General features: G+C 38.3%; 1 protein-coding gene across 2 annotated transcripts in view; it reads left to right on the top strand.

Moving 5' to 3' along the window:
- The window catches only part of UBP1 (upstream binding protein 1 (LBP-1a)), a 39,936-nt gene that overhangs the window by 12,268 nt on the left and 5,402 nt on the right, over positions 1 to 22,266 (top strand). The window contains exons 3-11 of one of the 2 annotated variants that reach the window (XM_010294891.1): positions 5,551 to 5,627; positions 8,229 to 8,334; positions 8,956 to 9,062; positions 10,806 to 10,958; positions 11,112 to 11,222; positions 11,782 to 11,889; positions 19,018 to 19,121; positions 20,447 to 20,501; positions 20,688 to 20,781. In XM_010294891.1, the coding sequence (XP_010293193.1) occupies positions 5,551 to 5,627; positions 8,229 to 8,334; positions 8,956 to 9,062; positions 10,806 to 10,958; positions 11,112 to 11,222; positions 11,782 to 11,889; positions 19,018 to 19,121; positions 20,447 to 20,501; positions 20,688 to 20,781 (915 nt within the window). The remainder of the gene's footprint in view (positions 1 to 5,550; positions 5,628 to 8,228; positions 8,335 to 8,955; positions 9,063 to 10,805; positions 10,959 to 11,111; positions 11,223 to 11,781; positions 11,890 to 19,017; positions 19,122 to 20,446; positions 20,502 to 20,687; positions 20,782 to 22,266) is intronic. The other variant, XM_010294892.1, reaches the window with a different exon arrangement.

Raw genomic sequence — 22,266 nt, forward strand, 5'->3', positions numbered from 1 at the left:
GCTCTTCTACTAATGAGAATAATGGAAGTTCTTTAGGTGATTTGTAGTTTCTTACAAACATGTGATCACGTAGTTCAGCCATTTGCTCAGTCAGGTTTACTTTATTTTTTTACCACTTTCTGTACCTTGAGTGCTCTTGGCAGGAGAAAATAGTACAACTGCAGCAGTATGCTCAACCACCAAAATGCTTTGCACAGTTTAAAAAACTTCGAAGTTTTATAAACTTTAAACTCTGTAGTAATATACTTTGTTTTTGTCAGTGCCAGGATCCACCCTCCCTGACTAAACATGAAGCTTGAAGGTCAGCTCAATGTGCTGGGGAACCAGCACAAGATGGCAAGCTGAAGAAGGCATTTGCTATCTCTCCTCTGAGAATAGCTTGCCATTTAAGTGGCAGTGACTGAAGTGATTGTAATTGTTTCATCTTTCCTTGAAAATACTTTGTAATATAAAGATTTCTTTTGCAAACAAGTTTTGCTGTTACTCTGTGTCTAGCTTTTCCTGATGTTGAAAAATGAAGGCATTGGTATACCCTTCTTCTAAATAAATATGGAAGAAAACCATTGGCCAGCTTGCCTTCTGTGTTAATACTCAGACAGAAGGACAGTACATTTGCTGCCTATGTTAAGACTTTTTCATAGGATGGTATAATAATTTGAGTTGGAAGGGACCTTTAAAGGTCATCTGGTCCAACCTCTCTGCAATGAGTAGGGACATCTTCAACCTGATCATGTTGCTCAGAACCCTGTCCAACCTGACCTTGAGTGTTTCCAGGGATGGGGCATCTACACTTAAAATTCTCTATTAGCTGTTAGTACAAACCATATATATATAAAAAATATATATATATCTTGGGATGGTTTTGAGAGATGACATCTTTCATACTGAAGCCAGATTAAAAGAAGGTTCGAAATAGTTCACGTCATTTGCATTGTAGTTTGCAACTGATAGATATGTTTGTATAATGAGATGGATTCAGTCCTCTAGAAAAAGAGGAATTTTAATTCTGGACATTTCAGTTATCTGGTTTCTAGTTGAGCAGTGTCATGCCTTAAATAGAGGATTGATTGTGAGTAGAGAGTACCGTAGAGAGCTAATATCCTCTTTAATTTCATCAGTAGTTGTCTTCATTTACCAGATTGGGAATGTAGAAGCAACAGGAACGTTTGCACTGTCTGTTAAGCTATGGTGACATTTCCTAAGGCAATACTTAAGCAAGCCCTGACTTTACTTAAGCAAGCCCTGACTTTACCCTCTGTCAGTAAGTATTTTAATTGGAACAGCTAAGATCGTTGTTCAGAGTTCAAGGAGTGTCTGCATGATGCTCTTAGTTACATGATTTAGTTTTAGGTAGTTCTGCAAGGAGCAGGGAGTTGGACTCGATTCTTATGGGTCCCTTCCAACTTGAGATATTTTGTGATTCTGTGAGCTAATGGAATCTTTAAAGTGATAGGTTTTCAGCTGAAGCTGATTCTAGAAGGTCAAATCTTGGAGTGATGATGGTTGGTTGCTCAGGGGTTTGCAGGGTTCTTATTAACTAAAAATCTGCTAAATTAGTCTACTGAAAATGTATATCAGAGTTGTAGGACAATGTGTTGAGTTGGCTGCTGTTCAGCTAGATGTAGATCAAATAGCAAAAAGTGGTGTGGAAGAGAACTGCTTTTAAAGGGGAAGCATTCGTTAGGTTCTTTTACACAGTGCAGCTAGGCTTGTTGTTCTGTGAATGCAAAGAACTGCTTGGGAGAGGTAGGATCCACCTCCGTAAGGGCGGCAAAAGTACCTTTGCCAGCAGGATGGCTGACCTGGTGAGAAGGTCTTTGAAGCAGGAACGACAGGGGAGGGAGAGAGTTACCAGCAGCACTGTGAGGGAATGATGGACAGGTTGATGAGCAAAGGGCCTGGAGTGATATGCCTGGAAGGGAACTCAATCAGTAAAAGGGGTCTTAACCTGGGTCACCTCCAGCATTTGGGTGTAAGCAAGGAAGTACCTATAAAGCACCAACATGGGGAAACCCCAGAACCCCTGCTGTGAAATTGGCATGATGGGATCCCTCTCTGAAGTGCAGTAAACATGAAGAATTTGACCTCTGTGTGCAGGTGCAGGGCTATGATTTTGTTGGATTCACGGAGATGGGATGGGATGGCTTGCGTAAGTGGAATGTTGCAATGGAGGGATACTGGCTCTTTAGGGAAAGGCAGGATGAGAAAATAAAGAAAGGGGAATTGCCCTTTATGTGCGAGAAAGCTGGAATGCCTGGAGCTCTTCCTAAGGATGGGTGATGAGCCAGCTGAGAGCTTATGGGTAGGGATTAAAGAGCAGAACAATATCGGTGACATTGTAGTGGGTGTCTGCTACAGGCCACCTGATCAGGAGGAACAAATAGATGAGGCCTACAAAGAGTTAGAAGTAGCCTTTCATAGACCTCCGCAGAGGAGGACTTCAACCACCCTGATGTCTGCTGGAGAGACAACATAGCAGGGCATGAGCAATCCAGGAGGTTCCTGGAGAGTGTTGATGACATCTTTGTGACCCAAGTGATAGAGGAGCCAATGAGGAGAGGTGCTCTGCTATACCTCATGCAACAAGGAAGGGCTCATTGGGAATGTGAATGTCAAAGGCAGCCTTGGCTGCCATGACCATGAGATGGTGGAGTTCAGGATCCTGAGAGGAGAAGGCAGGGCAGAAAGCAAGATCACATCACTGGACTTCAGGAGAGCAGACTCTGGCCTCTTCAGTGATCTTCTTGGTAGGGTCCCATGGGATAAGGCCCTGGAGGGAAGAGGGTCCCAAGAAAGCTGCTTAATATTCCAGGATTGCCTCCTCCAACCTCAAGAGCAGTGGATCCCAGCGAGCAGGAAGTCAGGCAAAAATGGCAGAAGGCCTGCATGTATGAGCAAGGAGCTCCTGGCAAAACTCAAACACAAAAAGTAGGCATACAGAAGGTGGAAGCAGGGGCAGGTAACCTGGGAGGAATACAGAGACACTGCCCAAGCATGCAGGGGTACAGTCAGGATAGCTAAAGCTGGGCTTCTATAAGTTCGTAAGTTGTAAAAGGAAGACTATGGAAAATGTGCCCTGCTGAAGGGGGTAGAGGCCCTGGTGACAGGACATGGAAAAGGCTGAGGTACTGAATGCCTTCTTTGCCTCAGTCTTGACTAGCAACACTGGCCTTCAGGAATCCCAGGCCCTAGAGCTCAGGGGGAAAGTCTGGAGCAAGGAATATGTACTCTTGGTGGAAGAGGAAGCAGGTCAGGGAATACCTAAGCAAACTGGCCGTACAGAAATCCATGGGCCCTGATGGGATGCATCCATGAGTGCTGAGGGAGCCAGTGGATGTCATTGTGAGGCCACTCTTGATAGTCATTGAATGATGATCACAGTGGCTAGGAGAGGTGCCTGAGGACTGGAGGAAAGCAAACATTGCTCTGATCTTCAAAAAGGAGGACCCAGGGAACCGCAGGTTGGTCAGCCTCATCTCCATCCCTGGGAAGATGATGGAGTAACTAATCCTGGGAACCATTTCCAGGCATATAAAGGACAAGAAGGTAGGTCATCATGAGTAGTCAGCATGGGGGGGTCATGCTTGACCAACTTGGTAAACTTCTATGATGAAATGGCTGGCTTGGAGAGCAGTGGATGTTGTGTACAAGTCATTGTCCTCCGTAAGGCTTTTGCTTTTTTCTCCTGTAAGATCCTTATAGAAAAGCTAATGAAGTATGGGCTGGCTGAACGTTCCTGAGATACTCAGAAGCAGCCTGGACTTGGTCCTGTGCGACTGGCTGTAGGTGGCTCTGCTTGAGTGGGGGGTTGGACAGGGTGACCTCCAGAGGACCCTTTAATCTCAACCATTATGTGATTCTGTGATATTTGTGAAAGTGAGTACTACAGTTCCAGTGGTAAGCAGTGGGCAATTAAAGTTCCTCGTACCTTGTGTTGCCTTGCTCCTGTGGCTGCTCTCCAGGAGACAACAGGAAAAGTAGCATGTATGGCGCTCATATAGAGATGACTACAATCAATGCTGTGGTGCTTTTTACGCTTTTGGAGTACCTACCTGTCCAAAATTCCAGAATGAAACTTATCTGTCCCTTTGTTTTGAAAACTCGCCATGCTATTTTTGCATTTTTGAGCCTGGCACTCCTTGATTTTTACTTTCATCAAGTCTTCAGTCTTAGTATTATTTTGTACCAATAGAAGGTTAGCAATACTTGTTGAGCAAGCAGTCAAAATGGTTTATTCTCCCCCCTCCCACTTTTCAAAATAATGGTGAAAGAGAACAGAGAAATACTTGCAAAAGTTTTATTAATAGTGCTAGATTTAAAAAAAACCCTGATGCTGTCTATAAATGCAGATGGACTTACATATGTTGTATCTCCATGGGAGCAAAGTAACACTGGTAATTGAGGAAATCTCATTAACAGGAAGAAAAAAATCCCTCCTGTTAAATATAGGAGGAGAAATGATCTGTGCTTTACTCAGCTGCAGTAGGTACATTTAATTTTTATGTAGATTTATGTCACCAATGATCAACTGCTGCTGGGGTAAAGAAAGCCTGTACATGTGTAGAATATATACATAAATGTGCTAATTGTATTACAGAAAAAAAAAATGCCAAACAGTCCATAATTGGGGGTAACATCAGTCTATGGAGCAGTGAAAGGAGTTGAAGAAATCATTTGCTTATTCACAGGGTTATGACAGCTGAACCTTTACCTTGTAGGGCAAGCCAATAAATGCCTTTTAAATGTAATAAACACTAGAGTGTAAAGGTAGTTTGGCGGGTGATGTAGAAGGTAATGAATTTACTGCACTTGATCTTAGTGAACGTCTTGAAATTTATTTTGTCCTATATTTTAATAATCTATTTTGTCTTACCTTTTAAAAAAATCATTTTTGCAAATGAGTATGTGATGCTCACCTTAGAAGAAAAAAATCCCTGTAGTTCAAAGAAATGATGTCTAGCTTTCTCTTTTTGAAGCGTAACAGTTCGTCAGATTCACTGGAAAGATAGGTTTGCTCACACCTCTTTGAAAGAGCCAGTAACTAGCTCTTTTAAAAGCTTGTTTCTGAAATCAGACAAAGCCTACAAATCATACAAAGGTAACAGGTACATAGGCAAAATTGAACATGGGAGAATAGTATGTATTTTGTTTGAAGAGTATAAAAACTCTTTGCAGGATTTTGTTTCAGAAGACCAGTCTGTGGTTCTCAGTATGTTGTTGCCTTTCATCAGTTTCAAAAATAAAGAAATTCAGCTTTGAAGGTGAGTTTTTCTTCAGAAAAAAATAGAGAAACAAGTACTTACATTGCATGTAAAATGAAATACTTAAACTTTGAAAGTATCTGGAGTTTTCAAGTGACCAAAAAGTTTCACTTTGTTGTGCTAATTCCCCCACTGTGAAGTGAACCTTGTTACAAAAATCTCTTAAACAGAAGTTTCAGGTACTGGTATTCTTGTGTACTGTGAACCAAAAGCTAATTCAGGTGCATTAAACACAAAATAGCTTTGTACTCCAACTCTTCTACTGATACAGACTTTTTTCTCTTTAAAGGTCAGTCCTATGAAATACGGATGCTAGATAATCGGAAAGCTGGAGACATACCAGAGATCAATGGAAAACTGGTGAAGGTGAATTGAAGCTCTCTAGATAGCGTAACTAACAAACCTGTGCTGCTTGCATATGAAAAGAGTAGTTCTTGACCTTTTGTTGTGCTCCGATTCATGAAGGGAAGTGGACCAGCTGATCTGACCGATAAAGAAAATAGGCACAGTGGAACCTAGTGCCTAGTTTTGTTTCAGGTTTACTACAAATTAAAAGAATATACATGTATGCATTTCCCCATTTATGGATGGGTTCATTTCATGTAACTAGATAGCTAAAGGTGAGCTCATCACTTCATATACCCTTTATGAGGTCTGCAGTCTCATCTGTTTTAAGATGAGATGAATCTCCACTAAATGTGCCCATGCCTTTCTGCTGAGTAAAAGGAAGCTGTGGTAACAGTGATCTCAAATTTAGGTACCTATAGTTAGGTAAGAGAAGTCTGATCTAGAGACTGTACAGTTTGTGGATTTTTTTTTTTTTCGCTGTCACTAGATACTTGTACAGAATGAGTGTGGACCAGTGATGTTTTTTTAAAAAGAAGTATGACTATGAATACACAGTGCATAGAGTACTTGTGTACTGAAGACCAAGTTATTTTATGCAACGCTAAGATACCTAATTGTCTGTAGATTTGTATCCGTCATCTTCTAAGCCATTTCATTGTCTATTTCAAGTGATTAGAAGATGTGGAAGGAAGCTAGAGGATCATTTAGAAAGAGGTGGAGGTATCATGAGCATGTTTCTTAATAGGTGTTATGGAAGACACATGGAGCCAACGTGGTTTTTGCAACAGTGGGATGTTCGAGATGTATCTGTAGGAATAGATCTCTTAATTTTGCTACTCACTGAGCAGTTTGTTCCACAGCTGAGCTCCTTTTCCTAATTCCAAATTTGTCTCCTTATGCTCTAAAGTTAGCAGAAGGTACTGTGGATCTGAGATACTGCATGAAGTATAAGGCAGACTGAAAAATGTCCAAATCATGGTACAGATTATTAAAAGAACTGGTGAAGGGGAGGGGTTTGGATTTTTTTTATACACATCTAATAATTTTATCAAATTGTTTGAAAAAACTTATTCAGATATGGGGAAAGAAGGGAAAAACCTCAATTAAAGTCGCTTTGACAGTAGTACTGATAAGTACACCAGAACAGTGTGCCTGTGGGAGGCTGAGTCTTTCTCTGTCAACTTTGGGCTATGTAATTTGTGGACTTCGGCTGGCTTGTGTAGTCCTAATGACTTTATCTTATTTGTGGGGTGCTTGTTCAGAGATAAGTTCAGGAAGTGTTAAGCACAAAGCATAAAACTGGGATTTGTGTGTTCTGCAATTAAATCTTTTACAACCTGGTATATTGACTTGCTGTAATAAGCATGTTGAGTATTTCATCACCTATGGTGCTCTTTCCTTGTAGCTTTGGGGAATCTCCCTGCTGTAATTTTATAGGTTTGTATATTGGTGATGAGCCATTTGGTAAGTAGAACAGGACAAAGCAATGTAAAAGTTTAAAGAAGTAAATTTTATCATAGCAAGATATTGTAATGCCACATCACCAAACTTTCCATTTTGGACACTTAAATACTGGAATGCCAGTACTTTAACAAAGAAGGTATTTCATGTTGGTGAAGGTGACTGCAGATATTTCCAAGTTCCAAACTTGCCAGTTTGCAGTGAAAAAGGAACGGTATGTTTGTGTGTGTACCTCTGTGCGTGTATGCACACACGCACATGTGCTTTCTGTTATCTTTGAGATAAAACCAAGGAAATGCAATGTATCTTGAAGAGGCACTTCATTTAAAAGTTTTTGGACACTTTTATCCACTTCTAATACAACTAAGACTGTAGACTAATGGAAAAAAATGAAGCAAATTTGTCTACGTTTTGTTTGTTCCATAGCAATTTGTGTGTATTTTTTCCCGCCTCTGTATAACAATTTGCTTTGTATGTGCATTCATACAGCAGAATAGAAACACTTCTTTAATATGACTAAACTCACAGTTGTAGGAGAACTGGTCACAGAAATAGGTATTGTTGCATAACTGCATGTAGCTGAATGAAGTTAATCTTATCATAGTACTTTTAGATTAAAATTTTAGCTAGAACGGTTGGAATACTTTGGAAGTTGTTTATTACTTCCTTTATGAGTTTTAAATACGCTTATAAATACTAGGAAGGGATTTTTCTGTTTTATTTTTTAAAAGTTTCTACAAAAATTCACAGAATTCCTAGTGAAAAAAATGGTCAAACTATGTTCACCGCTTTTCAGAATAAATGCAGTCTTCTGTGTTTGTTTTCTAAAATAAGTTGGTATTGCCTGCATAGTGTTGATACTGGACTGCCAGTGTTCCTCAGTTCACTGCATGTAATTCATAGTGACCTTGAGAATATGCAAGCAGATATAATTCTTTTTTGCATTTTTACCACATTTTCAAATATTTCCTGCTGCTCAGTTCTGTTTCTATGTTCTGGAATATTTTGGGATACTGATGGTTGTGAAATTTTTTGCTGTAAATACATATTTATCAGCACTGTGGCTATTTTGGAATGTTCTAATGCTTTATCTTCAGGCTGTTTCTAAACATATAGTAACTTTGTGGCTCATCACATGCTTGTTTTCTTCCTTGATAGAGTATTATAAGAGTTGTGTTCCATGACAGAAGGTTGCAATATACAGAGCACCAGCAACTAGAAGGTTGGAAGTGGAACCGCCCTGGGGACAGACTTCTTGACTTAGGTATAGTTGTTTCTATCTGTTGCCACTGTATGAAATTCAATTTCCAAATTTAAATCAATCATGGTCACATTTATGCTAGGGCTGGTGAAAAAGCACAGACCAGTTTTCTGTGTGCTGCTTTGTCATAGTGTGTATTTTGAATATAAATTTTCTTACCACTTTCACATTCCTTTAAAACCTCTAAGTGCTACAGAAGTAAGATGGCAACTCTGCAACCTTACACATTTAGTAATCTTTCTGATTTTGATTACTCAATGTTACAGTAACTAGGAGAACACCAACAAAAGTAACTTTCTCTAGTAGATTGTGGAAGTGGCACCAACATGGTTTCTTTACTTTGCGTGACTTTATATAATTTTCGTTGCATAAGTTGTGGGTGGGTGGTGGGGCCTGGGGGAGGAGGGGAATCAAAAAACACCCCCAAACCCTAGGCACTTTGTATGTGGAGTCTACTAAGTTTCTTCAGATCAGTCCTGAGAAACTGTTTCTGGGCAAGCCACCAAAGCCCACCTTTTTTCACCTTACCTGTGTTTGCTGATGATAACCTTATATTAAAATCTACTTCTAGTGTTTTCTTGGAATTTGATTCTTTTAAAATATATACTGCTTATTTTAATGTAGATATTCCAATGTCTGTTGGAGTCATTGATATCAAGACAAATCCAAGCCAGCTCAATGCAGTTGAATTTTTGTGGGATCCAACAAAATGTACATCTGCTTTTATTCAGGTTTGACACTTTACTTGACTGGATGTTTGTGTTTGGTGCCTTTCAGGTCACAAACATATTTGCACTATGAAGCTTCTTGGTTTCTTTATTGTGGGGTAGCCATTAAATACCAGCTTTGTAAAAAAACACAGGATCATAGCAACTGTTAGTTCTATAAGGGTTCTTAGTTAGGTTTTTCAACTTGATTTGAGTTTATAAAAGCATTTTTTAAAAACATAAATAAAAGGCTTTCAAAAAGCTCTTTGCAGAACAGAAAGCTGCCATGGTTAAAATATTTGGTTATACAGAGTATTGGAATTAATTTATATCCCTTGAAGTAACTGTTCCTATTTTTTTTTTTTTTTTAAGTTGAGAGGCCCACCCTCCTAGTGGTGAGCTTCAGCAGAGGCTTAGCTTGAGGATACAAAATGAAAATTAATGTGCTACAAAGAGTTTTAAATCAGACATTCAAACGTGTTTCTTACTATGTCAATAGGCTTCCTTGTAGTAGGATTTTTATTATTTATGTGTTTTATATTCAGGGCAATTGAACATGCCTTCTCTGGAAATTACTTAGATAGAATGTTCAGTTTTGCATTGGAATTTTTAGCTTTTGTCTCAAATCTGTTGTTACTATGGAGAAAAGGTAAAAAGTTTGAGGTAGCAATATTTCTTACTGAGGCTGCCAAAATAGGTTGTGTGAATTTCATAAGTGTCAGTAAATTAACTGTGATCTGGTGCAATTGAGGACTTTTTTTTTCTGGTAAGAATTGCACAAGTACTAAAATGTAGTCTCCTTGAAGAAGTGTGAGAGAAACTATTGAATATTTTTATTTATGCACTTCCTTAGAAGAAGTGATAACAGGCTGAGTGAAAATGGAACTGATTCTAATTATGCAAGTATGGTTCACTTATTCTAAAGGCTAGAGAACACAGCATAGCAGCACTGATTACACTTAAAGCTTCAATTTCCAGTCTATGGTTCTATGTTGTTGATGGCCACAGGAAGTAAAAGGACAGCATTGTAGTCCTTGAGAGTGAAAGGTATGCTATTGTCCATGGTGCTTGGCTCATATAAAATTCCACAAGGAAGCAAAAAAAATCGGGAGCACTGTCCAGTGACATTCATCATAACTCTGTTATACTGATTTTCTCCTAAGATGTCTTCTAGGGGTATTTCTAGCTTATAAACTCAGTCTTCAGGCTGATGTAGCAGCCATCTTAAGGCAGTTAGTCTGCTGACTTTTATAGGAAGTTGGGCATATTTGGAAATACCCTGATTTCACATGAGATTAAAAACTTCCAGTCAGTGACTTTGTCTAGCTTTGGTAATATTTATTACAAGTAACTCTGAAGTTGATTCTAGCTATAATGCATAGGCCAGTAGTATCTTGAAAAAGTTTTTGCTATATTCATGATAGATACAGTTGTCATCCATGTACATTTTTCTTAAGATCCAGCAAGTTCTCTTTTAAACTTCATAGTTTCTCTTTTAAAACCTATAATGACTTCTGCTTTTTGAAGACACTTTGGTGACACACGTGCTTTTTTCCCCTCTTCCCTGTCAGCTCAAGTATGTTTTTGGCTTCATTTGCATGTGGGCATGAAAAGGAAGGAAATGTTAGTTATTCAGCTTGTTACTCAGATAGGCTGTGTAATTTGTTACTTGTCCTTAGAAAATGTATATGATGTTGGTAACACAATAAAACTCACATCTAGAATACTTCTGAGGGTCCTTTTTGTTTGGTGGTTGTTTTTTTTCAGGTACATTGTATCAGCACTGAATTTACCCCTCGTAAACATGGAGGAGAGAAAGGAGTTCCTTTTAGGATTCAGGTTGACACTTTTAAGCAGACTGAAAATGGAGAATATACAGATCATCTGCATTCAGCCAGTTGTCAAATCAAAGTTTTTAAGGTAACAGTAGCAAACAGATCCTTAATAAGTCTCTCAGAAGCTGTCATAAAGATGGGGGACATCTTTATATTACTGCTTGACTTCTGAGATCAGATTTCAATTATAAAGTCATTTTCCACTTGCTTTCTTGTTCATGTAACTGTTCATTTTTAGCCAAAAGGAGCAGACAGGAAACAGAAAACAGACAGAGAAAAGATGGAAAAGCGAACTGCACATGAAAAAGAAAAGTATCAGCCTTCATATGACACCACAGTTCTTACAGAGGTAACAAAACAGGATTGCATCTGCTTACTGAGGAGAGAATACATAGATACAGCGTATAACTTAGCTGCAGTCCTGGAAGGGTTGGGGAAGAAATAGTTCTACACAAAGATAAACTTTTTATTTGACAAACTTGTCCATTGAACAGCAACGTGACGTTTTTAAGATTTTTGTTTAGTAAATGTTCATTTAGATACTTGATAGATGCTTGTATTAAAACACACTAAGATTGAACACTATTTGACTGGCTATACTGAACCCTAGAGCAAGTCTTTTGGTACAGGTCTAACAAGCCATGTAGCTGAAAAGCAAAAGGGAGAAAAAGAGAGGGGGGAATCTAGAATTTAAAATCTGCCAAATTTGAGCTTCAAAAAGTGTATTTTTTTGGAGATGACTGAATTTAAGGCCAGAGCCTCAGTAGGTTTTTGCATTTTCTTTTTATTTAAATATCAGTGAGTTGTATGCCATTTTCTAAAGATTTCAGAAGTTTTTAAAAGGCTTTTAGATCTTTCCTCACTGTGTAATGAAAAGAAATTGATCCAAATCTTTGGTGTTTGTCCAGATGAGGCTTGAGCCTATAATTGAAGATGCAGTTGAACATGAGCAGAAAAAGTCCAGCAAGCGGACTTTGCCAGCAGACTACGGTGATTCTCTGGCAAAGCGAGGCAGTGTAAGGGACTTCTGCTTACCTTTTCATTGTGCAAGATACCTTGTGCAGTGTTAGATATAGGAGAAACTTCCATTATATAAAGTAAAAATATTTTGATTGCTGTGTCTTAATTTTATTCACTTTTATGTATACCAATTACTCCATGTTTGTTTTCAGCAAAGGAATCCTTCCTAAATCTAACACTTAAACTGTTGCAGAGGGACTGTGTAACTTTTAAAAGTCAAGAGCTTTCCATTTATGCAACTTGAAATGAAATAGCTTTTTGCTTTCCTTTATGTGTGTAATCAGTGGAAGTAAGAACAGTGAAATTTAGTGTTTTGTTCTGTTTTTGCACTTGCGTTTAATATAAGTTTCCATGTACATCAGTATTTTTAAGACGCTGTGTAGTGTTGCAGATGGTTGATCATTAGTTACTGATTTTTCCTTTAGCCATCTGCATATCGTGCTCCAAGCAGGTTTAATGCAGTTCAGAAGAGTCAGCACATCTTCATGACATGTGTACGCTAGCCCTGTATGTACCCCCCAAAATGAATCCAACGTATATCCTGTGCACTCGTCCCGTCAAGGGCTAGCATTTTAGATTTTTTAAATGCTGTTTCTTAAGGTGAATATCATTGAGACCATTTTTCATGTGAGAAACAATCCTGCATCTTCCATTTGGCAAGTTTAAATGTCAATTAATAATGTGACTGTGGAAGATAGTTACTTGACATATTTTGCTGACAGCTCCTTCCCAGCAGTGCTTAGGCAATGACTGTCTGATGCTTGTCCCTCAGACATTATTTAGTGTGTATTTATGACCTGTGAAAGTGATGTATAAGGTTTAGATTATAAAATACCTAAGTGTATGCCTCTTGTTATTTATAAACCATGTAACTGGGTGGGAGGGAACAAGCAACATAAAGTAAGATGTGTTCTTTGGAGGACTTTTTTTATTTCCTTTCCTGAAACTATTGTAAGCACTGAGCTGTCTAAATTTACCTTCTACTGCTCTTGGTGGTTGTTTTATTTCTTTTAAGATGCAGCTTTAGCATTGTTTGGAAATGCAGGCATTCTTTTATTTGTTCCAAATGGCACTGAGGGGGAGGTACACACAGGAGAAAACTGGATTTCATCACTTTCACTTATGAAGCATGCCTGAAGCATCTTCTGAAGCTGGTCCTTGGAGGGATTTCTATGCCCCCCCCTCGCTTCTGTTGATAAGAGTACTTCACTGAATGATTCCTATTGCTTCTAGGAAGAATAACAGAAAAAGGTATTTCTAGAGATACGGCAAATCCCCTGTCCAGAGTAGGACAAACTGTAGCCAAAAGATACCTGAAGGTTGTCTAACCTGTTCTTAACTTAACAGAAGAGCTTCTATGAATAGAAGGATTACCTTAATTGTAGTGAAGAAAAATTAATGTAGGACAGGTAGTACTGAACTTCTAATGCCTTTCCCAAAGGACCCAAAGGAGAGTGTGTGCACGTGTGTGTTTATTTCTTTATTTCTTACTTGGGATGAAGAATGACCCACAGACTGTTTTGGAATAACGGCTATGTACAGCTTTTCAGTTCTCGTAGTTGTGCAGCTTACTATTCCTGTTTTGCATTTACCCTTAATACAATTCAGTCTTGAGATCATTTAGTCAGTTTGTTGAGACCATTTTGAATCTTATTCCTGTAGGCTGAAATGCTTTCAGCCTTGTTAATGTGGTATCATCTACAGGTTTAACATATAACCTGTTCCCTCATGACAATGGTTTTTATCAGCAAAATGATTAGAAACCACCAAGCCCATAAAAAATACCATTAAACACTATTTTTGCTGTGTTCATAGTGAAGCCTTGGAAATCACTACACACAAATCATTAAGTGCTATTTTTAACTATATAAATTTAGTGTACAACTTGTTTGCTTGATCTAGAAAAGGAATGTCTGATCTACAGCTTGAAGGCCAACTCATCAGCCTTTTTCTCCTGACACCAGACAGGCTTGTTCTTGTGGGCCTTGTAAATATGGACAGGGCATGATGCATGTTTCTACTTAAAGCAGTTCTGTCCTCGCAAATCTGTCTTCCCAAATGTAGCCATCAAAAGGTTTGGCCGTTACCAGACTTAGCTCGTATATGCAGATCCAATGTACTGTATGTGCAGTACAGCCATCACAAAGGGGCTTAGAAAAACTAAAGACCTACTTCGAAGTATGAGAATTGACAGTGTTTTACATATTACGTCTTTATATATGATGGATCTTGTACTTCATGTATCTTGGGAACTGTGTCTCATTACAAAAGGAAAACAGGATTGTTTGGAGCGTATTTTTCTTGACAAAGTTGGGAGTGCTGGCAGCCAATGCTGCTTCCTAGATGCCCAGAAATAGTTTTATGTCACCTCTTCTTGAATTCCAGAAACTTGGGTTGATCCAACCTATAGTGCTTTTCCTTTTTAAAGCTGGGTATTGTTATCTTCCGCCTACACCTGACCTATTATATAGGCTGTCTTTTTGTTCCTTGCTTTTTCATGTCATTTTGTATGTTGGCTTTTTTATTTTGCCTCTCCAAGATTCTGCTGTTCTGTGTGCTGAGTATTTCTAATTTTGGTTCCATTTTTTTCCCTGTATGCTTTCTTCCAGCTCAGCCACTGTCTAATTTGGACAGATTGGTTTCTTACTGTGCTTTTTTCAGGAAACACTGAATCTAATATCATTTCATTCCAATTTAATTCATATGGGATTCTAACATAATACAAAGAGTTCGGTGAAGCTTCCTTTCTGAGTGGTCATTCTCTGCTGCTTCTGTCCTTTCCTGAGAACCAGAGATTCTTTTTCTAATTACCATCACCTGTCTGTTCCCTCTTACTCATTTTCATAAGAATGCCATCTAGATATGCTTTTCCATTATTCCTTTTTAGTCATCTGATGTTTCAAAATTCAGTGCATTCATTGCCATTTCTGCAGTATTTATCTTGGTATTTTCTAAACAGACATATGCATAGTTAACTACTTGTTAAAGACACTCTCTGGTGCTATGGAGTTTGTTTTTTTTTTTTTGTAGAGCTAAAGGGCTACAAATCTAAGACTTTCTTCTGGACCTCAGAGTGGATGTTTATGTACAGGTGACCTTCATCCAGAGGCCATTTTATGAAGGGGGCACTTGCTTTTTTTTTTTCTTTTTTTTTTTTTTTTGCCTCTCTTCCAGTTACATAGAAGCCAGAGCTTATCTAAGGAAAAAAAGAGGAAAAAAAATCCAGCAGATTCTTTCCCCTGCTTTGAATTTGAAAAAGCAGGCAAATTTGTAATGTGATAAGTTAGGTCTGTGCACTTTTTTCCGTCTGCATTATCTTGGTTGATTTTTATATTAGTATATATTATATTCTGTGTCTCAAGCTAGAATATATAAAGCTACAATTTGATTAAACATGGTCAAATGGTCATTTTTTGCAGATAGCACTAATTATAGGGCGTATGGAAATGTTAGGAGACTTTCAGGTATAGACCTCGAAATAAATTGGAACATTAAGTTTTGGATGTGAGAGATTGGTGCAGAAGTTAAATAATTCTCTGTGAGTGACTTAAATTTAGAATATAAAACCTAGAGGCTCTGAGAGTCAGAAGGTGGAGCTGGAGCAAAACTAATTAGTAACATAAGCATATAGTATTTCTTCAGTTTGTTTTTCCTTACACCTATCTATACTTCACATAGCAGCATCAGTAGCATACGAGATATTTAATGTGGGTGACATCACATTTTGGGAATAACTTCTTTACTTCTGCATTCAGAATAATTAAGCCTATATGAGCAGAAGTTTTTTGCTTTTGCCAACAACAACTGTGGTTGGTTGAGGCAAGAACCCTGTATTTTATAGGTTTCTTGAAAAATCTCTGTCCTGTGTATAACAAAATTGCTGTCCTGTTTTCTAAAGATGATGCTGTGTGCCCAAGTATAAGAAGCCTGATTTGGAGAACAAACGTTTTGTTTTCATGTTAATTTGGTATTTGAGTATAGTACATAGTTCTTTGCCAAAGTTCAGTTTTACACTCTTGTAAAGCATGAATTTGGGCACATTCAGGTAGATTGGAAGTAGGAAACAGTGGCTTAGAATAACCTGAGGTTTTTGCAATCTTTCAGACATTAGGAATTTTCTGAGTTTAAATGCTATGTATCTCGAGTCTGAAAAGTCATACTTAGAAAGACTGGCTATCTTCCTTTTTAACTCAGTAAAACCGTTGGTCAGCACTTCATAACTTCATTCATGTCCTATGCAGAAGAATGTTAAAAGATCTGAAACCAAAATAATTTTCTCCTTTTCAAGAACTAATCTGTATTTGGAAATAAAGGCATAATTTCCAGAGTACAGTTGCTTCAGTAATACTGTATCAGTGTACTAGTAATGGAGGGCATTTAGTCTTGAGACCTCAAAACAAACTTATTTGAAAATTTACCAGTATATAGTCATTGTTCATTACAAGTAAAGACATAATACCAGTCTTTTTTCTGTTCTGTGATTTTTTTTTTTTTAACAGAGTTGGATGCTTCCTTGTGACAGAGTGACATTTTTCTTTTAAGTTTACATCCAGTGGCCAGGGACTTCTGTATTAGTACCATTAGCTTGCTGAATGTCCTCTGGTTAACTCAATTTTGAGCTTAAAAATAAAAGAAGTACCTTGACTGATCAGACCATGAGTCTGCAGAGTCCAGTGCCCTGTCCCTTACAGTGGCAACTGCAGATGCTCTTTGAGGAAAGGCTGCAGCAGGGAAGCCTTGCCACTTTCTGTGATCCATTCCGCTCATAAACCCCGAGTGCCCAGAATTGTCATGCAGGATGTTAGAAAGCACATCCCTGCTTAGTTTCTTTTTAGTGCTAATGGATTTGATGCCCAGGAATTTGGTTCTGAATGTGATGGGTTTCTGAAGCATGGGACAGTTGTGCATGTGAGTGATACCGAAAGCGTAAGCAGATTGGGTTAATGGCTAGAAGATGCCTGAAGAATACATGCTGTAGCCTTTTTTTTAATGCTAGGCTTCTTTGTTCCTTGAACCTTTTGGAATTAAGTATCTCAGTGCTCAGACACTCTTTTTTTTTCCCTCCACAACCTGTAAGACAGAAGAAAGGAGAACTGAGCCAATGGGCATGTTGCAGTAGTATAATAATTACTATTACTACTTTTTTTAGCAAACTGTTTCAGTCTCAGTGGATAGTTAGTAACATTTTTGTTTGGAGAGGAGACAAGGTAGGAAAGTATGTTATAGGAGAAGAAAGGCTACTTGCTTTGGGTTGGGATTTTCTTTTTCTAAGTATTTCAGACATGTGCATTTCAAACATCCTGCGTTTAAACTCACGAATTTTGTTGTGAACAACTTCAGCTGGGTTTGAAGGACAAAAACATGAACTGCAGTACATGCCTTGGGAATGGCTCAGAAGCTGTTCTCTGACACCAGTCCGTTCTTCCCAGCCCCTGAATTCAAATATATATTGAACAGAATCTTGTAAGGGAATAGTGGCTAAGGATGTACAGCTTGCATCTGTGTGTCCAGATAAATATTTTGCATTAAAATTTAGAGAATGTCAGAAAACTAAAGAAAAATAGTTATACTTTCAAAATATTTCAGAAGAGCAAAATTAACATTATGTTGAGCTTTTATTTTAAAATTATGTCTTTGGACCACATAATTAGGGAATGAAGACTTATTTTCTACCTGTTGTAATACAACATTCTTGAGACTAACGTTAAAATGAGCTTGAGAAGAGAAACAACAGATGGGAATAAACAGAATAGGAGGAAGAGCGAGTCACAGAAGACTGTGCTTTGTGTGGATGGTGCTGTAGTCTAAAGGGTGGCTTTGACTATGTAATCAAAGGCAGTGTGTGCATACATGGTGGCTAGCAAAAATAATGATCTGAATCAGATCTCGGACAGATGAAGAATTTCCTAATTTTTAAGCTATTTGGATGTTAGATTTTGGCGGGGGGGGGGAGGGGGGGGACTTGCATGCACCCTGCTGGGGAACTTGCAATCTTGCTCTGACAAGTGAAGGCTGGAGTCCAGCACAGAAATGTTGTTAACTGTTTTACAGAAGATTGCAGCTGGTATTACGCTCATTTACTGTTTCCCCAGGTAGCAAAAAGGTCTCTCAACACAAAAATGTTGAATCATGTTTCCACTAATACTAGGTCATATTTGTTCCCCTCCCTCCTCCTCCGCCTCTGTAAGGCTATGATATAACTCTGGAAATTTCCTTACAGGGTCTTTAGCTGGTGCACGATAAGTATATGGGAAATCTTTGTTGTTTTAACAGCATGGTCTTAGCTTACTTTATCTTGGGCAACTTGATTGTTTTAATCGTGTCTGGTTGTCTTTGAACATACCAAAATCTGTTTGGTTTTTATTTTTCTTTAAAATACTGATTTTGCAATGGTAGTGGAAAAGCTAAAAGGGAGTCTCATTTTGAAGGGCTTTTATCATGGTGGTTTAAAAAATATCCCCAAAAGACTGAATAAATTGGACAGCTGACTGTCCAGTATATTTGTGCTGACTTAAATTTGTGTATAAAATTTCCAGTTTACCAAGCAGTTTAGAGAAGGCAGTACCTGTAAGCATCATTTCAGTCCTGCAGGAAATGAATAAAAATTTTCAATTCACAAAATTTCTACTGAAAATTCCATTTGTATTTAATTGCTGTTAGGGCAGATACATTAAATAAATCCACAAGGTGAAATCGAGCTTTATACTTATTACTGCTGAACACCTCTTTGTCAAGTCACAATACCTGCAGTTTAAACAGCCCCTTCATCCAATTTTGGATGAAAGAAGGTTTTTTTTGGCAGATGGCTTGGGGTGGGTGGGTTGGTTGGTTGGTTGGTTTTAAACTGAGTAATCTGTACAGGTCTTCTGTCAGTTCCACCACTAATACCTTCACTTTGTTAACAGAAGACAGTATAAGTCGGAGTCTTCTTGAAAGAAGATAAACAAAACTGATTTTTGCATGGTGTATCTGCATGTAATATGTGGGATGGAGCAAATCTTTATTTGGAATTAGAAATCAAAATTCTCTGTAGAAGAAAACCCTGGCTTTAAATGAAAGAACTGTGCATCAGAGTAGAAAATACATTGTCAAGAGAAACTTAAGTTTTATTTCTTTACCTTCAGTGCTCACCATGGCCTGATACTCCTACAACATTTGTAAACAACAGTCCTACTCCTGCTCCAACTTTTACCTCTGCTCAACATAATACCTACAGTGTCCCAGACAGGTAGGTGAAAGAAAACGTTTTACAATTGGGCTTATTCAAAAGTGTTTCCTGAGTAAATCTAGGAGCTTGCAACTGTTTTCTGGTTCCACTGGGGAATGAGAGGTTGCTTTGACCTATATATTTATTTTAGAGTTTGACTCTTGCATCATGTGATTAAATTCCAGCATAATTACTTCTGCCTCAATGTTTTTCTTTCATAGAATCACAGAGTAGTTTGGGTTGGAAGGGACCTTTCAAGGCCATCTAGTCCAACCCCCCTGCAGTGAGCAGGGACATCTTCCACTAGATCAGGTTGCTCAGAGCCCCGTCCATCCTGACCTTGAGTGTTTCCAGGGATGGGGCATCTACCACCTCTCTGAGCAACCTGTGCCAGCAGTTCACCACTCTCATTGTGAAAAATTTCTTCCTTACATCTAGTCTAAATCTACCCTCTTGTAGTTTAAAACCGTTGCCCCTTGTCCTATCACAACAGGCCCTGCTAAAAAGTCTATCCCCATCTTTCTTATGAGCCCCCTTTAAGTACTGGAAGGCTGCAATAAGGTCTCCCCGGAGCCTTCTCTTCTTGGGGCTGAACAACCCCAACTCTCTCAGCCTGTCCTCATAGGAGAGGTGTTCCATCCTGATCTGATCATTGTTGTGGCCCTCCTCTGGACCCTCTCCAACAGGTCCATGTTGTGTTTCTCACTATACGTTGTTGGGAAACTTCTCTTCTTGTCCTTTGCCATATAGCAAATACCTTCAAACTATTCTAATTTAGTCCTTGTCTATTAGGAAACTACTTAGCTTTTTTTCAGTAAGAACTGTCTTTGTTCACCTCATACGCAGTTAATATAATTTGCAAGAAAAAAACCCCAGCAATAATCTTTACAAGCTTTTCCATAGAAATTGCATTGGTAAAAGCATTTTGTATTGAGACATTAATTGAACTACTGTAATTAAACTTGGGTGATCCAGGAATGATTTACAGTGGTATTGTCTAGTCTATATACTTTGGTTTTGTCTGCCTTGTACTTTACTACCTCTTCCTCAGTCACTCTTTAAGACAGGTAAGTGGCCATATAACTGCCTGTGAATGTTGGTAAAGCTGCTTCGCTAGTTGATAAAGAATACAAAAAGATGAGGAACCAGCTATCTTCTTTACTGAAGTGTGATGACCTTTCTCTTGAGGTTAACTTAAATTTCACTCTATGCAGTGTTTAATTTGTCTATCAACGGTAAACGGTAATATTTACTGTTTTGGGAATTTCAAGTTGTTTTTCAGTAATGGTTAAATATTTTGCTTAGTAAAATTGTAGTAATACTTTTTTTTCCCCTCCTATCTGTAGCAATTCTTCCTCCCCAAATCATCAAGGAGATGGAACCTCCCAAGGGTCTGGAGATGTGAGTGTTTGCTTTCTGGTATTGGTCATGACTATATTTGTATATTTGTGTCAGAACATTTGATTTATCCATACCTTGATATTAATAGGTACTGAGGAAGTGTTTAACCAAGGGAGGTTTTTTTAATGGTTTTGGGGTTTCATTTTTAAATATCCAAATTATCATATCCAATCTTGTCTCTTACAGCAGCTTCATCCTTCAGCCACAATCCAGGAAACTCAGCAATGGTTGCTCAAGCATAGGTTCTCTACATATACAAGGCTTTTTTCAAATTTCTCAGGTATCTATCGTTTACTTTTTCAGTCTGTCTTTGTTTTAGTGAGCAAGTTTTGTGTGGGAAAATAATTCTCTGAAAGCAATATGGCATCAACATTTATTGTAATTTACTGATTTGCTTATTAAATGTTCAGTTTTCTTTGAAAGGCATTTTTTCTAGTTGTGTTTTGCACAAATTCACCCTAGCACCCACAAGTGCAGCTAGCTTCTTTTTTCCTGATGATAGTTCACAAAATCATGTTAACCTTGATTAGTTCTTTGAGAAAAATGAATGAATTTGGTGAGTCAGGCCAGCAGGCCATCTATTTTGCTGTTTCCTAAAGGCAGCCACTATGCAGTGATCTCAAAGAAAGTGCAAGAAATTGCTAACATCTGCCCCATGATCTTTTCTTAGGACTTAGATTTAGTTGTAGTATATGAAGTTTCATCCTTCCAAACTCTGAAGCTGTGAATAGTCTCCTTAATTCACAGAAATGGCAAATTATTTTTCGTACTGAACTCTGCTTTAATGCCATGCAAGAGGAGAATTCCTTTACCTACATGTATTTGTCTTTTTTTTTTCTTTTTCATTTCAGTAGTGTCTGATTGCTCTTCCTTAAATGTGCGTCAGTATAGTTTCCACTATATATATATGGAAGCAAGAAAAGGCAATAGATGCATTATCTGGGGCTCTGTTTTGCTGTTGCGTCTTTCATCATCCATGTAATTGTGCAAAGGGTGGGATAACACAGTACGCACCATGAGTAAAATTCCTTCTCACTTTTCTTTGGTGACACATGATGGGGAGGAGATGATGAACAGCGCCTGCTCTCTGCCTCCTAGCTCAGCTCATGCTTCTGCCAGAATTCCCTTTGTACCAGGCGTCCTCCTTGTCCAAGCTCATGTTTCTTTATTTCAATCTAGTATGGATTGCAGTCCCCCAAAAGTACAGGTTCTCCAGCGTAGCATTCTTGAAATCTGTAAGACTAGAAGCTTTGTCTTTTCTGCAGCTAGTTAGTTCTGTTTGCAGCTGCCTAATGTTTTCTGCCTACATAGTTTTCTGCTAGAATATACAAGTTCTGAGAAATAACCTCACATTTAACGTTTCTGAACAAGCTGTGAAGTTGTCATCCAACCCTGAGAAAGGAAGTTCTGCAATCTCACTAATGAACGAGCCAGTATTCTGTGGTACCTTCCTCAGAAAACAGTATGGAAACTTGGTGTTGATAAAATTATGTATAGTTCTGGGGACATCAGAACAGGCAGCAAAAACTAGAATTTTGTAAACTACTGTTAATAATAATATAGTGATATAATAAAAATAAGTAAAATTTGGAGACCCCCAGGGGTCCATGTTGTTCTCCTTTGCATAGGCAGTATGACTTCTCCAAATAAAAACTGACGAGCCCTTGAGAATGGTAGTGATGCCTCTGGAAAAACTGCAGCTTTTGGTACATAACATGATTTCTTTGAAAACAAACAACGAAACAACTGCCACCCCCACCCCCAC

Source organism: Phaethon lepturus, unplaced genomic scaffold (genome assembly GCF_000687285.1).
Source record: "Phaethon lepturus isolate BGI_N335 unplaced genomic scaffold, ASM68728v1 scaffold19319, whole genome shotgun sequence".
NCBI lineage: Eukaryota > Metazoa > Chordata > Aves > Phaethontiformes > Phaethontidae > Phaethon > Phaethon lepturus.